General features: G+C 39.9%; 1 protein-coding gene across 4 annotated transcripts in view; it reads left to right on the plus strand.

Moving 5' to 3' along the window:
* The first annotated feature begins 1,484 nt into the window (after positions 1-1,484).
* The window catches only part of LOC148334286 (dehydrogenase/reductase SDR family member 13-like), a 36,604-nt gene continuing 16,659 nt past the window's right edge, over positions 1,485-21,429 (plus strand). For 2 of the 4 annotated variants that reach the window (XM_088300492.1, XM_088300496.1), the window contains exons 1-5: positions 1,485-1,769; positions 9,968-10,086; positions 10,269-10,392; positions 11,709-12,035; positions 17,953-18,182. In XM_088300492.1, the coding sequence (XP_088156618.1) occupies positions 1,643-1,769; positions 9,968-10,086; positions 10,269-10,392; positions 11,709-12,035; positions 17,953-18,182 (927 nt within the window). In that variant the 5' untranslated portion in view covers positions 1,485-1,642. Of the gene's footprint in view, positions 1,770-9,967; positions 10,087-10,268; positions 10,393-11,708; positions 12,036-17,952; positions 18,238-20,518; positions 20,651-21,429 lie in introns of those variants that run through there. The other 2 variants (XM_088300494.1, XM_088300495.1) reach the window with 2 other exon arrangements.

Raw genomic sequence — 21,429 nt, forward strand, 5'->3', positions numbered from 1 at the left:
TGTCAAGATTTCCCATTAAAAGTGAAAAACAACCAGAGGACGTTTTGCATCATTCAAGAGTTTAGCTTGCTGTCTAGCTTAGACTATGCTCACCCACGTCTTCGCGAGGACAGTACAGTGAGTGCTTCTTCTGGTACAGCGGCTGCACTGAGGCGGACAGAGTGAGGCTCCAGAGGACAGTCAAAACAGCGCAAAGGATTATTGGCTGCCCTCTCCCCTCACTGTCGGACATCTACACCGCCCGGTGCCTCAGCAGGGCTCTCAACATCGTCAAAGACAATACCCACCCAAACTCCCAGCTGTTCGACCTGATGCCCTCTGGCAGGCGCTACAGATGCATCAAATCGAGGACCAATAGATTGAGAAACAGTTTCTTTCCGAGAGCCATCTCTATTCTGAACTCTCACACACACACGAGACCACCCTTACCTTGCAGAACAGCATCGTGATGTGTTTTTATATACCCTATTCAGTATTATTTTCCGTTGCACTCTCTTATTTATCTAATTTATATATTTGTCTGTATTATTGTTGTATTGCACTGGAGAGGGGAGCTCTCTAATCTCATTGCACTCTTGAGTACAATGACAATAAAGGGATTTCTAATTCTAATTCTCATTCTTTCCGCCAAAACAGACGCTTGGCGCTGTGAGAGCTCACGCAGCATCCACCTTCATCGCTTGTCCCCATGAAGAAATTCGAGACGAAACTCTTGGCCGAGGGGTTTTTGCTCATAGATAAAGCCATCGCACTCTTTGAGCAGCAAGACCCAAATATTGAAAGTTGCACAAATGTTGCAAATCAATTGAATGATGCCATACAGTGCTACTGCATCATTTATGATGAAAAAAAGAAGAAAACTGTGCAATTGTGGTTAGATCGCTTCTTTCGGCCAGTTTCTAGTAAATCCTCCAAGGAAGATACTCATCTTCTTCTCCTCGACCCTCAACTTGTTCCTACATTTAAGGTACGGAGGAGGAAGTAACTTTTGAAGCCCATTCCAGCGACGACGAAGACACTCTCATGATATAAAATCCTCCTCTTCCTCTTACACCATCATCTCCTTAAGCATCAAGAACATCTTCCAAAAGTAAGTTAAACTTCATTTTATTTATCTTTTTACGTACATGTACATACTATGTGTGTGTCTTTCTCTCTCTAACATACGTAGTACAGTACTGTACGTATTCTCTCCATTTTATTAAATGTTTTTTCAGTACAAACCAATACAGATTACTTATACAAGCCTTAAACATACTTATATAAGGCTTCAATATACTTGTATAGGCCTTAAACATAAATTATAATACAAAATATAGCACTGAAGCAACATACGAACGAATTCACCTTACAAACGATCGTTCGGAACGTAACTCGTTCGTAAGTTGGGGAGCGTATGTACAAATAAATAGCGACACCTTCTGTCTCATTAATGCAAACGCGCGAAGCCCACCCACTGTCATCCAGTTATTTAAATTATTTGTGACGCGCGTTCAGGATTACCGTAACGTATTTTGCTACTTCATACCCGAATACATAATTTCAAAGTGTCATTTTATAAGCGTAATAACTATTTCAATTTGAATCTTGTAACCGGAACTACTTTATTGACGTCGACATGCGAGTTTAATGTGTCACAGCGATGATGGTCCTGCTGGGCTACGTGGCTTCTGTCGTCGCCTGCTATGTCTTCGTATATTATTGCGTGTTCAGGGGGGTGAGGTTCTTGAGTCCAGTACATCTGAGGGGGAAGACGGCCATCGTGACAGGTATTGTTTTAGTATTACAGGTCTTTGTCCAACATGAAATTGGAAGTTTGACTGGAAATACCGGAAGCAGTTTGTTTGTTTACGTTTACAGGAATACTGTGAAGTACTCTACTTTAAACACATTTGATATGACATTACACTAAAAGTACAAATTCAATCTGGCGCATTTCGAGGGCGCTTTTGTTTTCCAGCTAATCCGGTGTATATACCATCAGATCTACCGAACGATGTCCCCTAACCGACATGAATCTGACGTCGCTCGACAAAGGCGAGCCCCTTGGAGACAGAGACCGTGAATATATTGTACATCCTTGTAATTAAGTATTATTTACGGATATTGTTGTAAAATGCGTATTAAGGATTATTAATGACAAGTGCCAAGCAGTGTGACAATCAAAGCTGCAGCGCGGTCTGTCATTATTCATTCACATCCGTGACTTGCTGCCGCTCAGGACGGCAAGCGAGACGGACTCTGCCATAAACAATCGCGGGCAATTAAGATATCTCATGAACATTACAATTGTAGTCATCAATAAAATAAATAATGAAAATAAAAAACACACAAAGACTGTTAAATCCAACATATACTCTCCAAAATTAGAAACATGTATTTATCTTTCTTTTGAAATCACAATGTGAATGATTCGTTGTGATTGCATTACAATCTTATCTCCCAGCATGCAAGTTATTTGGTAAAATGAATGAAATGCTTTACTATTCCTCTGTTTATATAAATCTTAAGACAATTATGAAGAAGGTTGGGTGGCCCGGTGGCCCGACTGGTTATTACATGATGGCCTCACAATGCGGAGGTTGTGGGTTAGATTCCGGCCGGCTGTTGCCTTACTGGAGTTTGCATGTTCTCACTGTGCCTGTGTGGGTTTCCTCTGGGTACTCCGGTTTCCTACCAAATTCCAAAAACATGCATGGAAGGTTGATTGGACACTCTAAATTGCCCATAGGTATGAGAGTGAGCGCGGATGGTTGTTTGTCTATGTGTGCCCTGCGATTGGCTGGCAACCAGTTCAGGGTGTCCCCCGCCTACTGCCTGAAGATAGCTGGGATAGGCTCCAGCACCCCCCGCAACCCTAGTGAGGACAAGTGGTACAGATTATGGATGGATGTATGGATGAAGAAGGTTTACTGGAGGTCAAAATGTGTTGAGATGAACCAGAACCAAAAACAATTTGTCAGAATCGTCTTTGTTGTTTATATTTGACTCAACGCTTTGAGATCACAACTGCCTGTCCTCCTGTTTCGCACATTCCTTGAATGCAGTTACTCGCTGTTGGGCGAAGTGAAGCCACCGGCGACCATCTTAAATTGATACTCGCTAAGCCCACCTAACTTGAATACATTTATGTTGCAGCTGCGTTTTCACATTATTTTCTGTCTCTATGGCGAAAATGCCACCCTGTATGGCATACGGTTTGTCCCATTAAATCCGGGATAAGTGTTCTTGCACACGTAATCGTTATAAATGCATTTTTAAATGTTCTCTTATAAAGCATATTTCTGAGTGCTACTCAAAGATACGTCTACATAATGTTTTTGGACACTTTATCAGAGTGCACTGTTGATGTTGATGTAAGTCCCTAACCCACAAAAAGCACAAATACGACTCTTTTCTTTAACCCTAGGGCCGTGCTCGAATGTCCAGCCTTACCCCCTAACCGGTCAGTTAAGTGGATAACTGACTGACAGTCACACCATCCTTGTTTTTCACACCATTAATAATTTGTTTAGCTCTGGCACCCTTCAGTTGGTTAGCAAGTAACTTCCCTGCACGTTCCCCATGTTCATAAAAACTACTCCTGTTCTTTAAAAGCCAATATTCAATTGAATGAGATGTAAGTATATCATACTCTGCAGTAAGCCTCAATCGCTCTTTGCATAGATCTGGGGAAGGGGATTGTGCATTCCTTTTATCTAGTTCAGCTATCTAATTTTCCAAATCTTTTTGTTTTCCCTGTGAGGCCTTCCTCCTTCCAGCCACAAAAGATATCACCTGCCCCTTAAGTATGCTTTGAGGGCCTCCCAAACTATTGAAGGGGAGACATCTGGTGTCATGTTAATGTCTAAAAATAAAGAAATTTGTCAGATTGAAATCCCCAAATTTTTCATCTGATAACAAAAGCGAGTTAAACCTCCACAGCCGTTTGGGAGCCATAACATCGGGCATCTTAATTTTAAGTAAAAGAGGTGCATGGTCCAATACCACTGTAGGTTGATATTCACATGATAAAATTTCATGTCAGTTTATTATCAGTGGAAAAAAATAATCAATTCGACTGTACGTTTGATGACGATATGAAAAGAAAGAATATTGCTTGTCCTTCGGGTGCAAAAAACGCCAGATATCCGAAATCCCATAAGTCGAAAGAAAGGACTGAACATGGGTGGCAGATTTAGATATTACATATCCAGGCCTGACAGAGGACCTATCCAACACAGGTTCCAGACACAAGTTAAAATCCCCTCCAAGAATAAGTATGTTAGAATTTAAACAAGGGAGCAAATTAATGATATGAGAGAAGAATCCAGGGTCATCACAGTTCGGAGCATAAATATTACCCAATATAACATTTACATTACCAATTCTCCCGGTTACAATAACATATCGGCCATATGGATCAACTATAGTTATGGAGGGTGTAAAGGTAACAAATTTACTTATTAATATAGCAACGTCTCTGGCCTTACTTTGAAAAGTTGAATGAAAAAGTTGTCCCACCCATCCACATTTCAACCGTATATTGTCTGAGTTCTTTAATGTGTTTCTTGTATAAATGCTATTCCAGTACCTACATTTTTCAAGTGTGTAAAGGCCTTTTTCCTCTTCACAGGGTGATTCAAGCCTTTCACATTCCATGTAACATTATTAATTGAACTAGCCATTCTCAACAAACTAGGAACAGAATATAGATGTAAACATATGTGCAGGTAAATCCATACACCACATACATCCGGTGTACCACTTGTAGCCCAGTTACTCTGGCAGAATACCAAAAATTATACAAAAAATATATATATGCAGCACGTTGGTCCATTAGTGACAGTGACAGTAACCCACCCCAGAACCCCCAGGTGACACTAGCTGCTAGAACAAGCAGCACACCTACTCTACCTAATACCAATACTTCCATATCTACTTCTACCTAAATAACATCACATCGTCGCGCTTAATGAAATGTAAGCCAAAACCCACCAAATAACAGTATTCCAATTGGAGACAAACAGAGGAAAAAAGAGCAAGATGTTGAAGAAAAAGTCTCCATGAACTTAAATTCCACAAGAAATATATTTTTGCCATTGCCTATCCCCCAAAAAAATAAAAGAGAAAATTGAACCTTAAAGATAAACTGAATGCCTTGTGTAAATTACACTATAAAAAATAAAGAAAACAATTACAATGAAAATAATTAAAAAAAAGGGAAGAACAAGAAAAAAAAAGAAAAAAAAAAGGGGGCAGTGACACAAGGTCCAGAAGTCATCGCCAACAGCTCAAACGTCCCTTGAATCTTCGACAAACTTTTAGTTTAGAAAAAATAAATAAATGAATAAATAAATACAAAATAAAATACATACACATACACACACACACATATATACACACACACACACATATATATATATATATATATATATATACACACATACATATATATATAAATAAGTTTTAAGAAAGAAAAAAAAACATATACACATAGGGTCCAGAAGTCATCACCAACCGCTCACACATCCCTTGAGTCTTCGACGAGCTTTTGATGAAGAAAATAGAAAAAAAAAAGACAGTCACACAGGGTCCAGAAGTCATCACCAACCGCTCAAACGTCTCTTGAATCTTCGACGAACTTCTCAGCTTCAGTCACCGAACCGAACGTCTTGTACGTGCCGTCAGTGGTAACAATTCAAAGCCGCACAGGAAACAACAGTCCCCTCTTGTACAAAGCCATCACTGCTGAATATTTCTTTCTTTGGCTCACCACGTCGGGGCTGTAGTCCTCGTAGATCCTGAATGTGCTGTTTTGGTAGGTAAAGTCACGTCTCTTCCGTGCCTCACGAACCACCAAATCTTTGTTTTGGAACCGATGGAAGCAGATAATAACTGGGCGAGGTTTACCACCATCACCTGGCTTCAGAGCGAAGCTGCGGTGCACACGATCCAATTCTGGAGGTGATGGGAACGCGTCTTGCCCAAAAACGTCCTGAAAAAATTGTAAGAAGAACTTGCTGGGCTTTGGACCCTCAATTCCCTCGCGAAGACCAATAAGACGGACATTATTCCTCCTGTTTCTCCCCTCCAAGTCCGCTAGCTTCGACGTTAGCTTTGTGTTATCGGCCAGCAGTCTTTCACAGCAATCCTCCATTTTAGCCAAGCGCTGGTGTAGTGATTCAGCGTTACCTTCCAGGGAATCCAAACGCTCGCCATGACTATTGACACTCATTTGGAGTCCATCCAATTTCCCATTCACTTCGTCAAAAGACTTTTTTAACTCCGTGAGCAGTGAATTTTGCAGCTCGGCTAGCGAGGCAGCCAAGTCAGCCCTGCTAATAGTAGCGGCAGCAGCATCCGATTCGTGTTTTCCGTTCCCTTTGGAAGCTTTAGGTGGCATCATGAAGTGAGGCGCTACCAAATGATGGAATAAATTAAAAAAATATAATCCAGGCAGAGCAAAAAGCAGTTTGGAATGTGGGTTATAAAGTTGAGAAGCGGGAGGTTGAGCGTTACGCAGCCTACTCCATGCTGAGCCAAACCGGAAGTCCGATATGCGGTTTTAACGTCGCAATTGCGATGTGCACATGCGCAATAGTCACATCGTAGGACGTCCGATGTTTCTGTCTTTTTTTTTTTTTTTTTTTTAAACGGAAACTTTTGGTTTGTTTCATAAAAGCAGCACGCTACACTATGCTCTACATTGTAGAGACTACACAGACCGTCTTGCTCAGCCCCACGCTAATTAGTCAATCAGTGTGATGTCATGGGATTCAACGTGTTGGAAGGAAACCCGTTAATTAGTCTCTGGCGCCACCTGCTGATCCAGTGGGGTAAACACTCAATTCTCTTTCTTGGTCTCCTTTGAATGTGTGCCATCTAGAAGGAAAATGCATTTTTAACGGTCTCACACCACTCACGTACATTCAACTCTACGCGCGAACACTTGGAAAGTACTGGGCTTTTGCATTATCAGACCTGTTGATTGCAACGCGCACACACACAACTGTACACACGTTCACACACATTCACATGCTTCTCTCCTGGTAATCACAACAGTTTTTATGAAAATAAATTGCACGAGTGCACACTATAGTGATGCATTCCTCTAGAAGGAAAAATCCTTAATTAGTATTTGGCACCAGCTGGTGCTTAAGTGGGGTTAACGCTCTAAGTCCCAAAATGTCTTTTTTATTTCAAATTATTTTTATTAAAGTTTTACTATATATGCACCATAATATATCTACACGGTGACAACAATATACTCAAAAATAAAAAAAAAAAAACAGAAAAATAAACAATAAACACGACAAATACATTTTCTTTGTCTGAAACCACACCAAATATTGCAATCAAAGGATCAGGATTACTCTTTGCCACACACAAAATAAAAGACGTCAAAAACCGAAAGCCAAAAGTGAGAAAGACATGGGCAAGACCAGAAAATACGTCAAAAACTGAAAGCCAAAAGTGAGAAAGACATGGGCAAGACCAGAACATATGGCAAAGAGTAGCTGGGGCCTGATGGCACCTGGTGCAAGTAGAGCCAACATATGAGTAAATCTCAGCAAGTCTGCTTCTCGATAAAAGTGTAAGCGATGAAAACATTAAATTGAAGTAACCCGTGTTAGATGCAGAAAGATGATGAGTGTATTTTTTTAATTGCCAGATGCCAAATGTTATCAGGAATTTCAATTCCAATATCCTTCCACCAAGATTCCTTGATACGAGCCAGTGATGGGGATGCCAACTTTTGGATGCCGCTATACAATTTGCTCACCATGCCCTTCTGCCTAGGATCCCCCCCTCCATCCACTCATCAAGCTATCTGTCTGGTCAAAGTGATGGAAAACCAAAATATTACTGAACAAAAGCTCACACCTGTAAATATCTACCTGACCATAATCATTATCATTCACTGAATTGACTTACCAGCTAACGACAGTGGCAGTGTAGACTAACGTGCAAGATCCCGTTTAGCCTCCAAAGTTGTCTTAGAATTTATTTTCAATAAATGAGCATACCTAGGCGACAGTTATTCCTAAGTATGACAAAGAGTCAGTTGGAACCTTCAAGGGGTAAGCCTCAATCGACATGAAATAAGACCTGGTGCTTTTGGAATGGACACAGAGGGGTCAGACAAGTATAAAATCAAGTCGTCCGCGTAAAGTGACAAAGTATGTCTGCTCACTCCTAGCTATTCCTGTGAGGCCCGCATCGCCCCTCGACGGCCAGTGGTTCAATGGCAAGATCAAATAGCAAGGGGCTTAAATCACATCACTGTCTAGTACCCCTCACTATAAGTATATATAAGGTAACTAAATTACTTTAAAAATAACGTATAAGTTTCTTTTTACCACTTTCCTCCCTGCGTGGCCTCAACATAAGAATTGACAATCAGTTGATTAAATAGTACTTCATGGAAAGTGCATAAACTTTAAACATGAACATGTTTCTGTGTGTTTGTTTCTCTGGTTCTACAATACAGGAATTGGTGTAATAATAAATAAAATACAATAAAATATACACGTAGGCTGGTTACAACTAACTATAAAATGTACATAAAGGCTGGTAACGAACGGTAACTATATACACTCTGTGGGGCAGCTTTGCGTTGTTGCTAGTAGGGATCTTTTCTATTATTGCACAGAAAGAGAGTGAGTCAACAGTACCCAATTGATGCATTTCCTCTGCAACATATCGTCCGAGCTCACTCCCACATACTTGTGCTTTTTTTTGCTAAAATCCAGCGTCATCTGTTTGCGTGCCAGGGGCTGAAGTAACTGCAGAACTGCTTGTTGGTTATCGTTACCTGTAGGCTTTGCTTCGAGTTGCATCGCGCTGTGGTGTGATTCCTCGTGTTTCCATAAATAGGATGTGGAGTTTTTAGCAGTTCACAGTGTTTTTAAGCCAGCACAAAGTTTGCAACGCACTGAGTTTTTGTCATCTTTACTGGACAAAAATGCGAAGTAATGGCTGTATTTCCAGTCGGCAAATGCACCCGTTTGTGGCGCTTCTGCTTCTTCCATTGTTTTCCTTGTGACGACGTAGGTAGCTATTTTGTTTTTGCGGCCGACTATCAAGAGCTCGCACGGCATGCTAATACACATGACCAAGCATTCTGTCTTCCGTTGAAAAAACGTGAAATGAAATGACTTCTAAATGCACAAGAGATATTTTTCTCCTCAAAAATGTCTTCGAAAAGCATTTTTTCTGCATACTATATGCACATTATGATGAGGCAATAAGAAAATAGTAACGCAAAGTCACTTCGGAAAGTGACTTTAATCAGATTACTGATTTGGAAAAATTAACGCGTTGGATTGCTCATTACTGAATGAAAGTAATAGTACCACGTTAGTGACAACACTGGTTATAATGGGAGTCAATGGGACCTAAAATGGACATTACATGCCCTACGACATTTGTTGTTCTGCAGTCTCCAAAACTATCTTGTCGAATTTGTCGAACCGCAATGTTTTAAAATTCCTGCTTTTTTTCATTTTGCACTTTGACCCTTTTTTAATATCAATGTAATAGTTTAGCCCCATAGTGGTTTTTTCAATGTTTTCTCACTGATGTAAATACAAATTCAAAAAAGGCCAAAAAATGGACAAAGCCGCACAAGGGAATCTTAACCATTACTGCGTGTACGCACAATAAAAAATGATTGACATCTCTTTCTCTAAAGTCTCTGATTGGCCAGTTGACACAAGTTGAGAAATAATGTGAAAAATGTAATTACAGGCAAAAGATGGAGCCAAAGAGCGATTCATTTTCACAAGATTCTTTTAGTGTTATTCTATTGACTGGTCATACAGAGAGTTTAAACATGACAATTATTATTTTTTACCGTTCAATGTAGAAACTATACAAAAGCAAAAAAAATTAGATGTGGGGGAAATACTTTTCCACGGCACTGTTTTTGGGCAGAACATCTTTTGTGTCATTATGTGGTGTAACAAGAGGAATTTCTTTTTAGGAGGCAGCACGGGTATTGGTAAAGCCACAGCTCTGGACTTGGCCAAGAGAGGTGGCAGGGTAATTTTAGCCTGCCGTAACAAGAAGAAAGCTGAAGCTGCTGTGTTTGACATACGCAGAGTAAGAAAAAGCCACAATTTTCTGTGCTCGCTTTTGTGTTTTTATTGTGAACTGCACTGTATCATATTGAGTGAATTATTTTGTCCGTTTTACCTGAAAGTGCAGTGTTGACCGTGTCAGTCGAAATTAAATCATCATGTTTAGATGAATTTCCAATCATAGCCTTAATTCTTGTCTTCTAGGATAGTGGGAACAATCAGGTTGTGTTTATGGAGTTGGATCTTGCTAGTTTTCAGTCTGTACGCAGCTTTGCTGAAACCATCCTAAAAACTGAGCCAAGAGTGGACATTCTTATCAACAATGCAGGTATGATTGATCAAATATATCAAATGATCACATTTCCTAGAACGGTCTACAAAGAGCTATTCTTTTTTGCATGTTCAATACAATATAATGCAACTTTATTTATTTAGCGCATTTCACACATGAACACCCCCCCAAACAAACAAACCAAAAACACTAGGTTTCAAATGCTAAAAAACTTTACCATTGCTCATTGGGTTCAAACCTATCCAGAGACCAAAATGCAGTGGCAGGCTGTGCATTTCACACCCAGGTCTTCAGTAAAGTCCCACTTAGTCCAACTTGAATAAATACCCCTTATAACACCATAATTTATGACACCACAGCTGGTGAAATAATATACAGACACACTTACCTACTACTCGGTGTTGGATGACCTAGCTTCTCTTGAAAGGTCTGTCTTAAAAATGGCCTTGCAAGTATATCTGCAATCAAATCCACTCTTTTCCCTCCTTCGTTCGAACCGTCGCCGGGTTAGACTGTTTGTTTTCGATTTCCGCATAGCGCTGCCCTCTCACTAGTGATTATTGAATCACAGGACACGTTCGTACCTTCAGCGTAAGTCTGCTAGAAGGCTTACTGTAACCAATTTGTGATCTGAATGAATATCGCAACTGTCTATCAACTCTAAGAACCCATTCACCCACACAGCACAGATGCCCACACGGTTCATTCTGAAGGCTTTGGATGAAAATTACCTGCCACTGGTACTATAAAATCTGTCTGGCGACACAAACTAGCCGAATTGTCATTGGAGAAAAACTACCACTAGGGTATATATATATGTAAGGTACTGGCTGCCTGTGGCTGTGGGGCCTTTGAGCTACCTTACATCTTATTTATTTATCTTTCTATCTATCTATCTATCTGCACGCACACACACTCAAGTGATTACAAAATTTAATTACGTTAATCATGTCAACAGTGTGATTAATCATGATTAATCACATATTTCGCTTGCTGATGAGCTGATCATTTGAATCAGGTGTGTTGGCAGACCGAATCATCTAAAAAAAGATTTAAGAGCGTCATTACATGCATACAAAACACAGCAGTAGCACTGGGCAATTAAATTCTTACTTTACTTTGCAAAAAAAAACCCAACCATTTTAAAAATGAAAGTTAAATATTAAAGGGAAAAAAGACATGGCTAGGAAATGTACATAATTACAATTTAAAAGAAAAAAAATAAATTGTTATGAAGTTTGGCCGTAGTAAAAAAGACAAATAGGTATATAATGAGCAAAGATGCAGACATTTCCTAAAGCAGAAGTCAGGAAGGGGGCAAATACATTTTCACTGCATTGTGTATGTTTCAGGTCTGATTGGCTCTGGTTGCACAGAGGATGGTTTTAGCATGGCGTTTGGGGTCAACCACCTTGGCCACTTCTTGCTCACCAACCTTCTCCTCAAGCGAATGGAGCAGTGCGCGCCCAGTCGCATCGTAAATGTGTCTGCCCTCCTCCACCGCATGGGCAACATTGATTTCTCCTTCCTGACTTCCAATCAAGATTTGGAGACAGGCCAGTCCATCAGGCACAACTTTCAGGCCTACTGCAACAGCAAGCTTTGTAATGTGCTCTTCACCAGAGAACTTGCTAACATGCTGGAGGGTTCAAGAGTGACTTGCTACAGCCTCCACCCAGGTTAGTGAACCTAGCACTTGTACACGACCGTTATCTCAGTTTTTTTTTTTTTTTTATTCCATTTTGGACAACATGATGGTGACCCATCTCTTACACATTTATTAATCAGTTACTGTAATATTCCTGAGGTGACAAGCAGGTCATTGGTAGGTTTTACCTGTAATGTAATTCCTGCCACTCAGTAATTTTACAAGCCCACATAAAATGATCCTGAGGAGTCAAGTCAATTTTATTTGTATAGCCCTTCATCACAGACAGTCTCAAAGGGCTTTACATAACCACAATCGACATCCCCGATCTTAACCCCCAGGAGGGCAAGGAAAAATTCAAAACCCCGTTAGGGGAAACGTGAGAAACCTTGAGAAGGGACCACAGATGGGGGAATCCCCCTTCTAGGACGACCAGGCTGCAATGGATGCCAACTGGGCAACATTTGACACATACAATGATGCTATACAATATTAGATGAGATAATGTGAGAGTCAATTAAATGAAGTGCTGCAGGAAGATGACTTCAGTGGAGTGGGTCCTCATCCAGGGCCGTAATATCCATGGCAGCATATCCGAGGATGAGCCTTCGATCTTGTACCGGTCAGTTGGTGTACATTCAGCAAAGCCACTTCCAAGTGAATCACCATCACCTAATTCCCAAGCCGGGGAATTGGGAACAGAAAAAAAAAAAAGGGCAGAAATAGTAAACAGGCCAACAGGTAGTTCAACGAAGTGCTGAAATATAAGGAAATCAGAAGAGGCGCTGCATGAAGACAACTTCGGCAGAGCAGGTACCTCCCCGGTTGGTCAGTGCCGTAATCTTCATAGCAGGTCACCATCACCTAATTCCCAAGCAGGGGAAGAGGTGGCAGAAAAGATAAGAAGTGGCAGTAAACAGGCCAACAAATAATTAAATTAGATGCTAAAGTAAATAAATAAATTGATCAAATGTCGAGCTGCAGGAAGACGACATCACTGGAACAGGTGCATGCCCAGTTGGTCAATGCCTTAAACTTCCTAGTGGGTCACCGTCACCTAATCCACCAGCCGGGGGAAAAGGGGGCAGAAAAGAGAAAAAAAGCGGCAGTAAACAGGCCAACAAATAGTTCAACTAAATGCACAAGAGTATAAATGCGTCTTTTAATAGTCTTTTGAACATTTCTACTGAGGTGGCGCCTTTTAATTCCTTGAGGGTAGTGCATTCCAAAGCATTGGTGCCCGAATAGAGAACGCTCTAGAACCTGCGGACTTCCTTTTTGGCTCGCGGGATCACTAAAAGACCAGCATTTTGTGAGCGAAGGTTTCGGGACGGAACATATGGTACCACGAGGTCAACGAGATAGGAAGGTGCTAAGCCGTGCAATATTTTATTGGTAAGTAGCAGAACTTTAAAATCACATCTCAAGTGGACCGGAAGCCAATGCAAATTGGCTAGTATCAGGGTAATATGATCAAACTTTCTCATCCTAGTCAAGAGTCTAGCTGCTGCATTTTGAACTAACTGCAGACTTTTAATGCTAGACATGGGGAGACCCGAGAGCAAAATGTTACAATAGTCGAGGTGAGACGTAACAAACGCATGGATTAAGATTTCCGCGTCACAAGTTGATAGAATTGGGCGAATTTTAGCAATGTTACGCAGATGAAAAAACGCAGTTCTAGTAATATTTTCAATGTGCATTTGAAACGACATAGTTGTGTCAAATATAACAGAGATTTTTTGTTGAATCCTTTTAGGCAATATTACATTTATTGATACTCAGTGGTGTCTTTGAAAAGGTACAGATGACGCGCTGGTCCAATGATCAGCATCTCGGTTTTATCTGAGTTCAGACGCAAAAAATTGAAAGACATTCATTGTTTAATTTCGGAAAGGCATGCCTCTAATTTATAGCAATCACGGGGATTTGTTATATCCAACGGCATGTATAATTGCGTATCATCAGCATAACAATGAAAACTAATGTTATATTTCGGTATAATATCACCAAGCGGTAGCATGTAGATGCTAAACAATAGAGGTCCAAGTACCGATCCCTGCGGAACTCCACGTGTGATCTTACAAAGATCAGAAGTCGCATTGCCATGAATTACACGGTGCGTCCTCTCTGACAGACACGAATTAAACCAAGAAAGCGTTGAACCTGAAATGCCAACACTCGTTTCAAGACGTTTTAATAATCTGTTATGATCAACGGTGTCAAAAGCGGCGCCAAGATTGAGTCAGAGTAATATTGATGAGGTGTCGGCGTCCATAGCTATGAGAAGATCATTAGTAACTTTAGCAAGGGCCGTCTCAGTAGAGTGGTCGTCTCTAAAACCTGATTGGAAAGGTTCAAATTGATTATTAGCAGTCATATATTCATTAAGTTGTTGCGCTACGACTTTTTCAAGAATTTTTGCAATAAACGGAAGATTTGAAACCGGCCTATAGTTGGTGAGACTCTCTGGGCCGAGGTTTGGTTGCTTAAATAGCAGTCGGATAACGGCGGTCCTAAAAGCTGCTGGTATTATACCCGTGGTAAGTGATAGATTAATTATATTTAAAGCAGACGGTCCTAGGGTCGTAAACAGTTCTTTAATTAGTTTGCCAGGAAGGGGATTGAGCACACAAGTTGTCGGTTTTGCCGCACTAACCAATTTTGTTAGGCTTTCAAGGTTTACCTTTTTTAAATTGAGATAAGGTTATCGGACAGTTATCAGCCCTAATGTCCCTAAGAATACGATTTATCGCAGGATTCAACGGAATTTTAAGAACAGTGTCTTTAATCTCATCACGAATACACTCAATCTTCTGAGTAAAGAATTGCATGAAATCGTGAGCTGAATAGGAAGAGCTATCTGAGGTTGGTTGCTGTTGCGTTAGCATTGTTACGGGATCAAATAAATATTTAGGGTTGTTTTTATGTAAGACAATTAATCTAGAATAATAATTAGTTTTGGCTAGATCGAGCGCTTCCTTGTATATTAGTAAACTATCGCACCATGCCTGACGGAAGACCTCAAGTTTGGTCGCACGCCATTTGCGCTCAAGCTTCCTACAAGATCGTTTCAGTATGCGCGTTTCCTCTGTAAACCACGGAGTAAGCCTCTTCGGACGAGTTTTAATTTTTAAAGGTGCGACGGAGTCAAGCGCATTTAACAGAGCGACATAAAAGTTGTTTGTGAGATCATCAATCGTACCGATATAATTAGGAAACGAAGCGGTTGCTAAAGTGAGTTGCTCAGAGAGCGCAGCGGTGGTTGAGGAGCTAATGTTGCGGCTGCTATAGCTTTGATTATGGTCAGAACGATGACAATGAGCCAAGACTTCAAATTTGATCACGTAATGGTCAGATATAGCACTAGTATATGGTAATACAATTATTTTTGAGGATGTTAAGCCTCGGGTTAATACCAAATCTAACGTGTTACCCTTTGCATGCGTTGCTTCACCTATTATTTGCGTGAAACCAAACATATCAATTATTGTCTGAAACGCCACGGTAAGTGGTTCCGACGAGAGATTCATATGAATGTTGAAGTCGCCCATGATAAGTATATTATCCGCATGAGTTACTAAATCAGCCACAAATTCAGAAAATTCATCTAAAAAGCCTGAGTAAGAGCCAGGGGGACGGTAAAGAACGGCAAGATAAAACGGCAGCGCGGTACAGAGGACTGACCGAAGGGGCAGCGGAAATTAAGCTTTTTCCGTAGCAGAGACTTGGTTTGGGTTTGTACTGTTTTTGTGCTTTTGACATTTGTCTTCATTTTTAATTTATTGTTTATTGAAAAACGGATTTTGCTCCATGTACAACACTTTGTATATACCAGTGGTTGTCTTAAAGTGCCTTATAAATACAGTTGGTTTGAGTTGAGTTGAGGGCCAAATCAACAAAGAATCAACTGCAGCATCTGATAGCAGCTTTATTTACACCTGCAGTTTGTGCCGTCTTAACTTCGTATTCACAAAGAATATTGCGCTAATGAAGTGAACAGTGCAAACATTCCCACAGTGTAGCTGAGTGCAGTTTGCACCTGTTTTCTCCGTGATCGCACACAGTGAAAAGTATAAAGTGTATTTCACACCTTGGCCTTCAGTGAAGTCCTATTTAGTCCGACTTGAATAAATACCCCTCATAATACCATCATTTATGACAGCACAGATCTTAAGACGAAACATGGATGTCACGTTCGTAACAAGAGGAAACTCTGAATTCAGATCTCAAGATATGATGCGGAAGCCTCTTATGTGGTGTCTTTCCCTGAAGCAAAAGCCAAGAAGCCATTGATAACAGATCTCTTCTATGATCCAAAAGAGGACACTTCGTTGATTATTTTTTTGTGGACCAATACAAATGAAGTTTGAAAGGTTCTAACATTTAATAAACCAGACACTGTGATGGAATGTTTACATTTATTCATTCATTTATTTTTAATCCCAATGTTCAGGGGTACTTGGCTAAAAAAAATATTTCACCGGGGGTACATCACTGAAAAAAGGTTGGGAACCACTTTAGAGGATTAAGAGGGCTTTTTCCAAATTGGAGCTCTACTTCGGCCACAGCAGCACTGCTTGTTTTTCCAAAAACAGCTTTTCCATTTTCGCCACTAGTTGCACCTTTTCCATTTTTAGGATGAGTTTTTTTGCAAATGCAAGGCGTACTTTTGCTGCCTCTGCTTTGGTGCGTGCCTGGACCCCCAGTAGATTATATTGAAGAACTCGGGCCGTGGGATTTACTTTTCAATGACTCTTCTTTGTGATACATTGTCTGTATCCCAAATATAACTACGTTATTAACTTCTGCGATAAAGCCATCGTTCCCTGGCCTCCTAAAGTTGATTGAACACGAATGCAGAAAGCTCAACACCTTCCGCTCATCAAGATTCCAGCTTGACTAGTTGACTCCAGGTTTATTGACAATTGAAAGGTTGAAAATGACAAGAACAATAATAATATTTCGGGCAATCAGTAACATGAAATTAATTATCTGGTAACTTAATTCCCAGACAATTACAGCATTTTTTTATCAAATATAAAATTTCTCACGGTCTATTTCACCGTGTTCCAAATTAGTGTGGATTTTTTACTAATAACAAACATTCTTGAACCTGGCGGATAATTTGGAGAATTAATCTTTTGCACAATTCTTTTTGATGAACTGATTCTAATGATTCAGTTCGCTATCATGCCCATCACTACTAATTCTAAATCGTTCTGAAAGGAGACAGCACACTTTTACAGAACAAAATGAGTAAAGTTAGAAATAATAACAGACTTTAACCAGGAAGTCTGAATAACAGTAAACTATCTGCCTACTGAAGGTAAGACGTATTTATATTATATTTATATATATTTATTTACAAAACCAAAATAATAATATACGATATAATACTAATAATACCGTATTGTGGCCTTAATAATTGGACTGTGACGCTTTGGTATTGTTGCATCCATAGTATATACAAATTGAATTTCCACTTGATATGTTCATATTTGTGTGTTTACATGAGTCAAGTAGGATTTCTCTCAATTTAATGCAAATAATAATTTTTTCTCTTGTTAAAAATTCTGTTTTGTGGATACATGTATTGATGAATAGCAGTTTCTTTCTCAAGCAACATGGTGAGAAAATATTTCCATCGGAAAATATCTGTAAGGAGGCTAGCTAGATATACTGTAGGTCTGCAGTTGGACAAGCCACCTGGATCAAGAGTACATTTTTCTTTGAAAGAAGACATTGGAATTTAGCTTCCTCCAATGATGACACGTGGTATTATTCAGCCAGTCAAAGATGTGTTGCTCATGTTAAAACTGCCAGTGGTAGAAAACCCAGGGATAGGGTCTAACAGACAAATTGAAGAGGGAAAAAAGAAGAAAATGAGAAGTAAAAAAAATGTGGGGAATTGGTTTGAAAAGTTTGATTATTTCTCTTCTTCACAGGTATTATCTACACCAAATTATGCCGCAATATGAGCCTGTGGCAGCAGTCTCTGATAATGCCATTTGCCAAGCTTTTCTTTCTCGACCCTGACTGTGGCTCACAGACCACCCTGTACTGTGCCCTTAAAGAAGGCATTGAGTCTTTCAGCGGGCGCTATTTTTCCAACTGTGCCCTGCAACAGGTGGGACACAAAGGGCGAGATGATGCCTTGGCAAAGAAGTTGTGGGAGGTGAGTGAGAGATTGACAGGTTTATCATAATAAAGTTTGAATTCTGAAGCTCCAAGGACTGGTCTTGACTCATCAAATTCTTTACTGATTTTGACACTGATTGGTTTGTTCGACATATCAGATTTGCCATTATGATACAAGGCACATGGGTAATATTATAATCGGTGCTTTCCCATCATGTTAAATATGAAGATTAGAACATTATTTTTTCATTTTGAAAAACAACAACAATGAATTTACCATTAATGTAAATATTCTTTTTCCTTGCTGTTTTATGTGTGGAATTGATTAAAACATAATTAAAGGCTTTGAAAACAATTAGTTTTAATCAAGGTAAAATTGAAATATAGTATAGGCTAATCTCTAATTTGGGTTTTTATATCCGACAACAAGAGTCAGTGCCTCACCAGTTATGAACCTAACCGCACATCACTCTTACTGTGGTCTAATTGGTACAAAATATGTTCAACTCCAGGGTGACTGGCCCCTTTTTCTAGGGCAAGGGTGGGCAAACTTTTTGATTGGCGGGCCACAATGGGTTCTAAAATTTGACAGAGTGGCTGGACCAGGAGCAGATGGATGGAGTGTTTTGATAACCTCACCTCATAACATATTTACTCACTCTCACACCCACTGTGTCTTGTTTATTTTCCACAACAACATGCTTTTTTTTTTTAAATTTACATAGTTTTAAATCATTCTTATGTATGTGTTTTTAATCTTGCACCGGTGTACATATAGTATTTTCTGAGTGGAGTGAAACCAGCAAAGTAAAGATTTCATTGCGCAGTGCTACCGTTGTGTTTTTGCTGTGCATATGACAAATAACCACCCTGAATTTTAAATTAATGATCTGCAATCCCTTTGCGCCTGATCATTTACACTAACTCACTGAGTATCCCTTCAAATACATTGAGCAACATCAGACGACTACCTTTTTTTTTAAGCACACAGATAATTCTAAGCGCAATGAACTTAGTCTCAATACAATCTGTATCAACATGGTCCCTCATTATCCACTTCTAAATAATGGTAATATGTCATTTAATTAAAAAAAATTAAAAAATTCTAATCATCTGACCTGAAATGCACAGAAAAGCCTCATTTAAGGGGTTCAAACTATGCCCATGTTTGAAGTTCCCGAATGGAGCGATTTGTGTGTTGTCTGCAATGTCACATCAGTGATAAGTGTATGTGTGTTAATGTATGCTTCAAACTATAATATAACAACTTAGTGTGCACCATCGGTCTCTTGACGGAAACTGTAAGGGGAGTGGGAATGATTTGGTATCCTATTTGTAGATTAAACTGGGGGGAAAATACAGAGATGAGTGTAGAAGTGTAATGTGTGTGCGTCAGTAGCGGGCCGTGCATTTCACACCTAGGCCTTCAGTGAAGTCCAACTTAGTCTGACTTGAATAAATACCCCTCATAATCCCATTTATGACATCACGACTGGAGACATAATATAGACTCACACTTACGCTCTACTGAGTGTTGGACAACTTCAGTTTACAAGAGCTGGCTTCTCTAGAAAGATCGGTCTTAAAAATGGCCTTGCACGTATATCTGTAATCAAATCCACACTTTTCCCTCCTTCTGCCGATGTGGGTTAAAAATGCAAGAATATCTTTTCCAATGGTCCTGAGGTAAGACTGTCTGGTGTGGATTTGTCGCCCTCTCACAAGTGAGTATGAATCACCTTCATCTGTCCTGTCACCAACTCGTTACCTGATTGGCTATTGCAACTGTCTATCAACTCTAAGAGCCCGTTCACTCACACAACACATACGCCGGGACTGTTGATTCTGAAGGCCTCAGATGAATAGTACCTGCCACTGGTACTATGAAATCTGCCTAGCAAAATAAACCAGCTAAATTCGGATTGGATAAAAACTCCCATAAAAATGCAGCGCTGGGATATAATATGACATGAATGTGAAGAATATGCATCCATCCATCGATTATCTGAACGCCTTCTCCTCACGAGGGTCGCGAGCGTGTTGAGCCCAGCCGTTTTTGGGCAGTAGGCGGGTTGCTGGTGGCCAGCCAATCGCAGGGGACCAAAAGACGAACAAACATTCACACTCACAAACACATGTAGGGGTAATTGAGAGTGTCCAATCAGCCTACCATGAATGTTTTTGGTATGTGGGAGGAAAACAGAGTAGCCGGAGGAAAGCCACGCAGGCACAGGGAGAGCATGCAAACTCCACACAGGAAGTCTGGAGCCAATGTGGGTACTACTATTATATCGGGGTCCTTCAATGGCCTGATGATGACATGCTTTAATCATGTATTTCTAAAATATATTTCTTTGCCTCTGTGTTTTTTAGACCTGGCTGTTTTATTTGCATATTATGATTTAGTAAACAGAAGAAAAATGCATGACTCTCACATTGACGAGGGAGCTCCTACGTCACTTCCCCCTATGCCCCAAGAGGAAGCCGCTGCCCTTCTTGTGACACAACAGTCACGGAACGCTTACGTGTCTCCTGCTAAACTTGCAACGTGTTTCACTCGAGCTCCAAGATTATTTGACTATAATCTATTTCTTTAGTGTGAAATATTTCTTAATAAAACATGTCCATATTTCTCCAATTACCCTCAACCAGTCTGATTTCCAAAGCGACGAAACACTGACGTGACGTCTTTGATAGGCACGCAATACATTGAAGGATGATGCTCACAAAAGTAATAGTAAATGTACTTTATTTTTTTTTTTGTTATTTAGTAACTCAGAACATACAAACATAACAACCATGGGTGACAACCATAGAGGCAAAGAAATTTATTACAAAATATATTGTGAAGTGTGACGTCATAAGCAGGCGTGTAGGCCTGCAGCCCAGGGCCGGTGTTCTGCCAAAATGTCCTACCCTTACGAATCGACCTACCGGAGGCTGATTTGACAGCCTAATCTGTCAAAATGTCCTACCCATGCGAAACTATGGTCTGATATTTGTGCCACTAGAAAGTGAATCTGAATATATCGATTTGAATGTGAATTGCTTAACTAGAATATTTGAATTGAAAACTGAAGATTTGAATGAAAAACTGAATATTTGAATCTAAAACTGAATTATTGAATTGAAAACTGAATTATTGAATAACAACAATTGTATATTTATTGTTTAATTTTAATCAGAATTTTTCAATTTACAATTCATGTAATCAATAATTTTCAATTCAATTATCAGGCCACAGGGGTGCCTCTAGGATGAGCGATGGATTCCAGATAGATCTC

This window comes from Idiotropiscis lumnitzeri, chromosome 7, assembly GCF_059441095.1.
Source record: "Idiotropiscis lumnitzeri isolate Australia: NSW breed Sydney's pygmy pipehorse chromosome 7, RoL_Ilum_1.0, whole genome shotgun sequence".
NCBI classification, from domain to species: Eukaryota; Metazoa; Chordata; class Actinopteri; order Syngnathiformes; family Syngnathidae; genus Idiotropiscis; species Idiotropiscis lumnitzeri.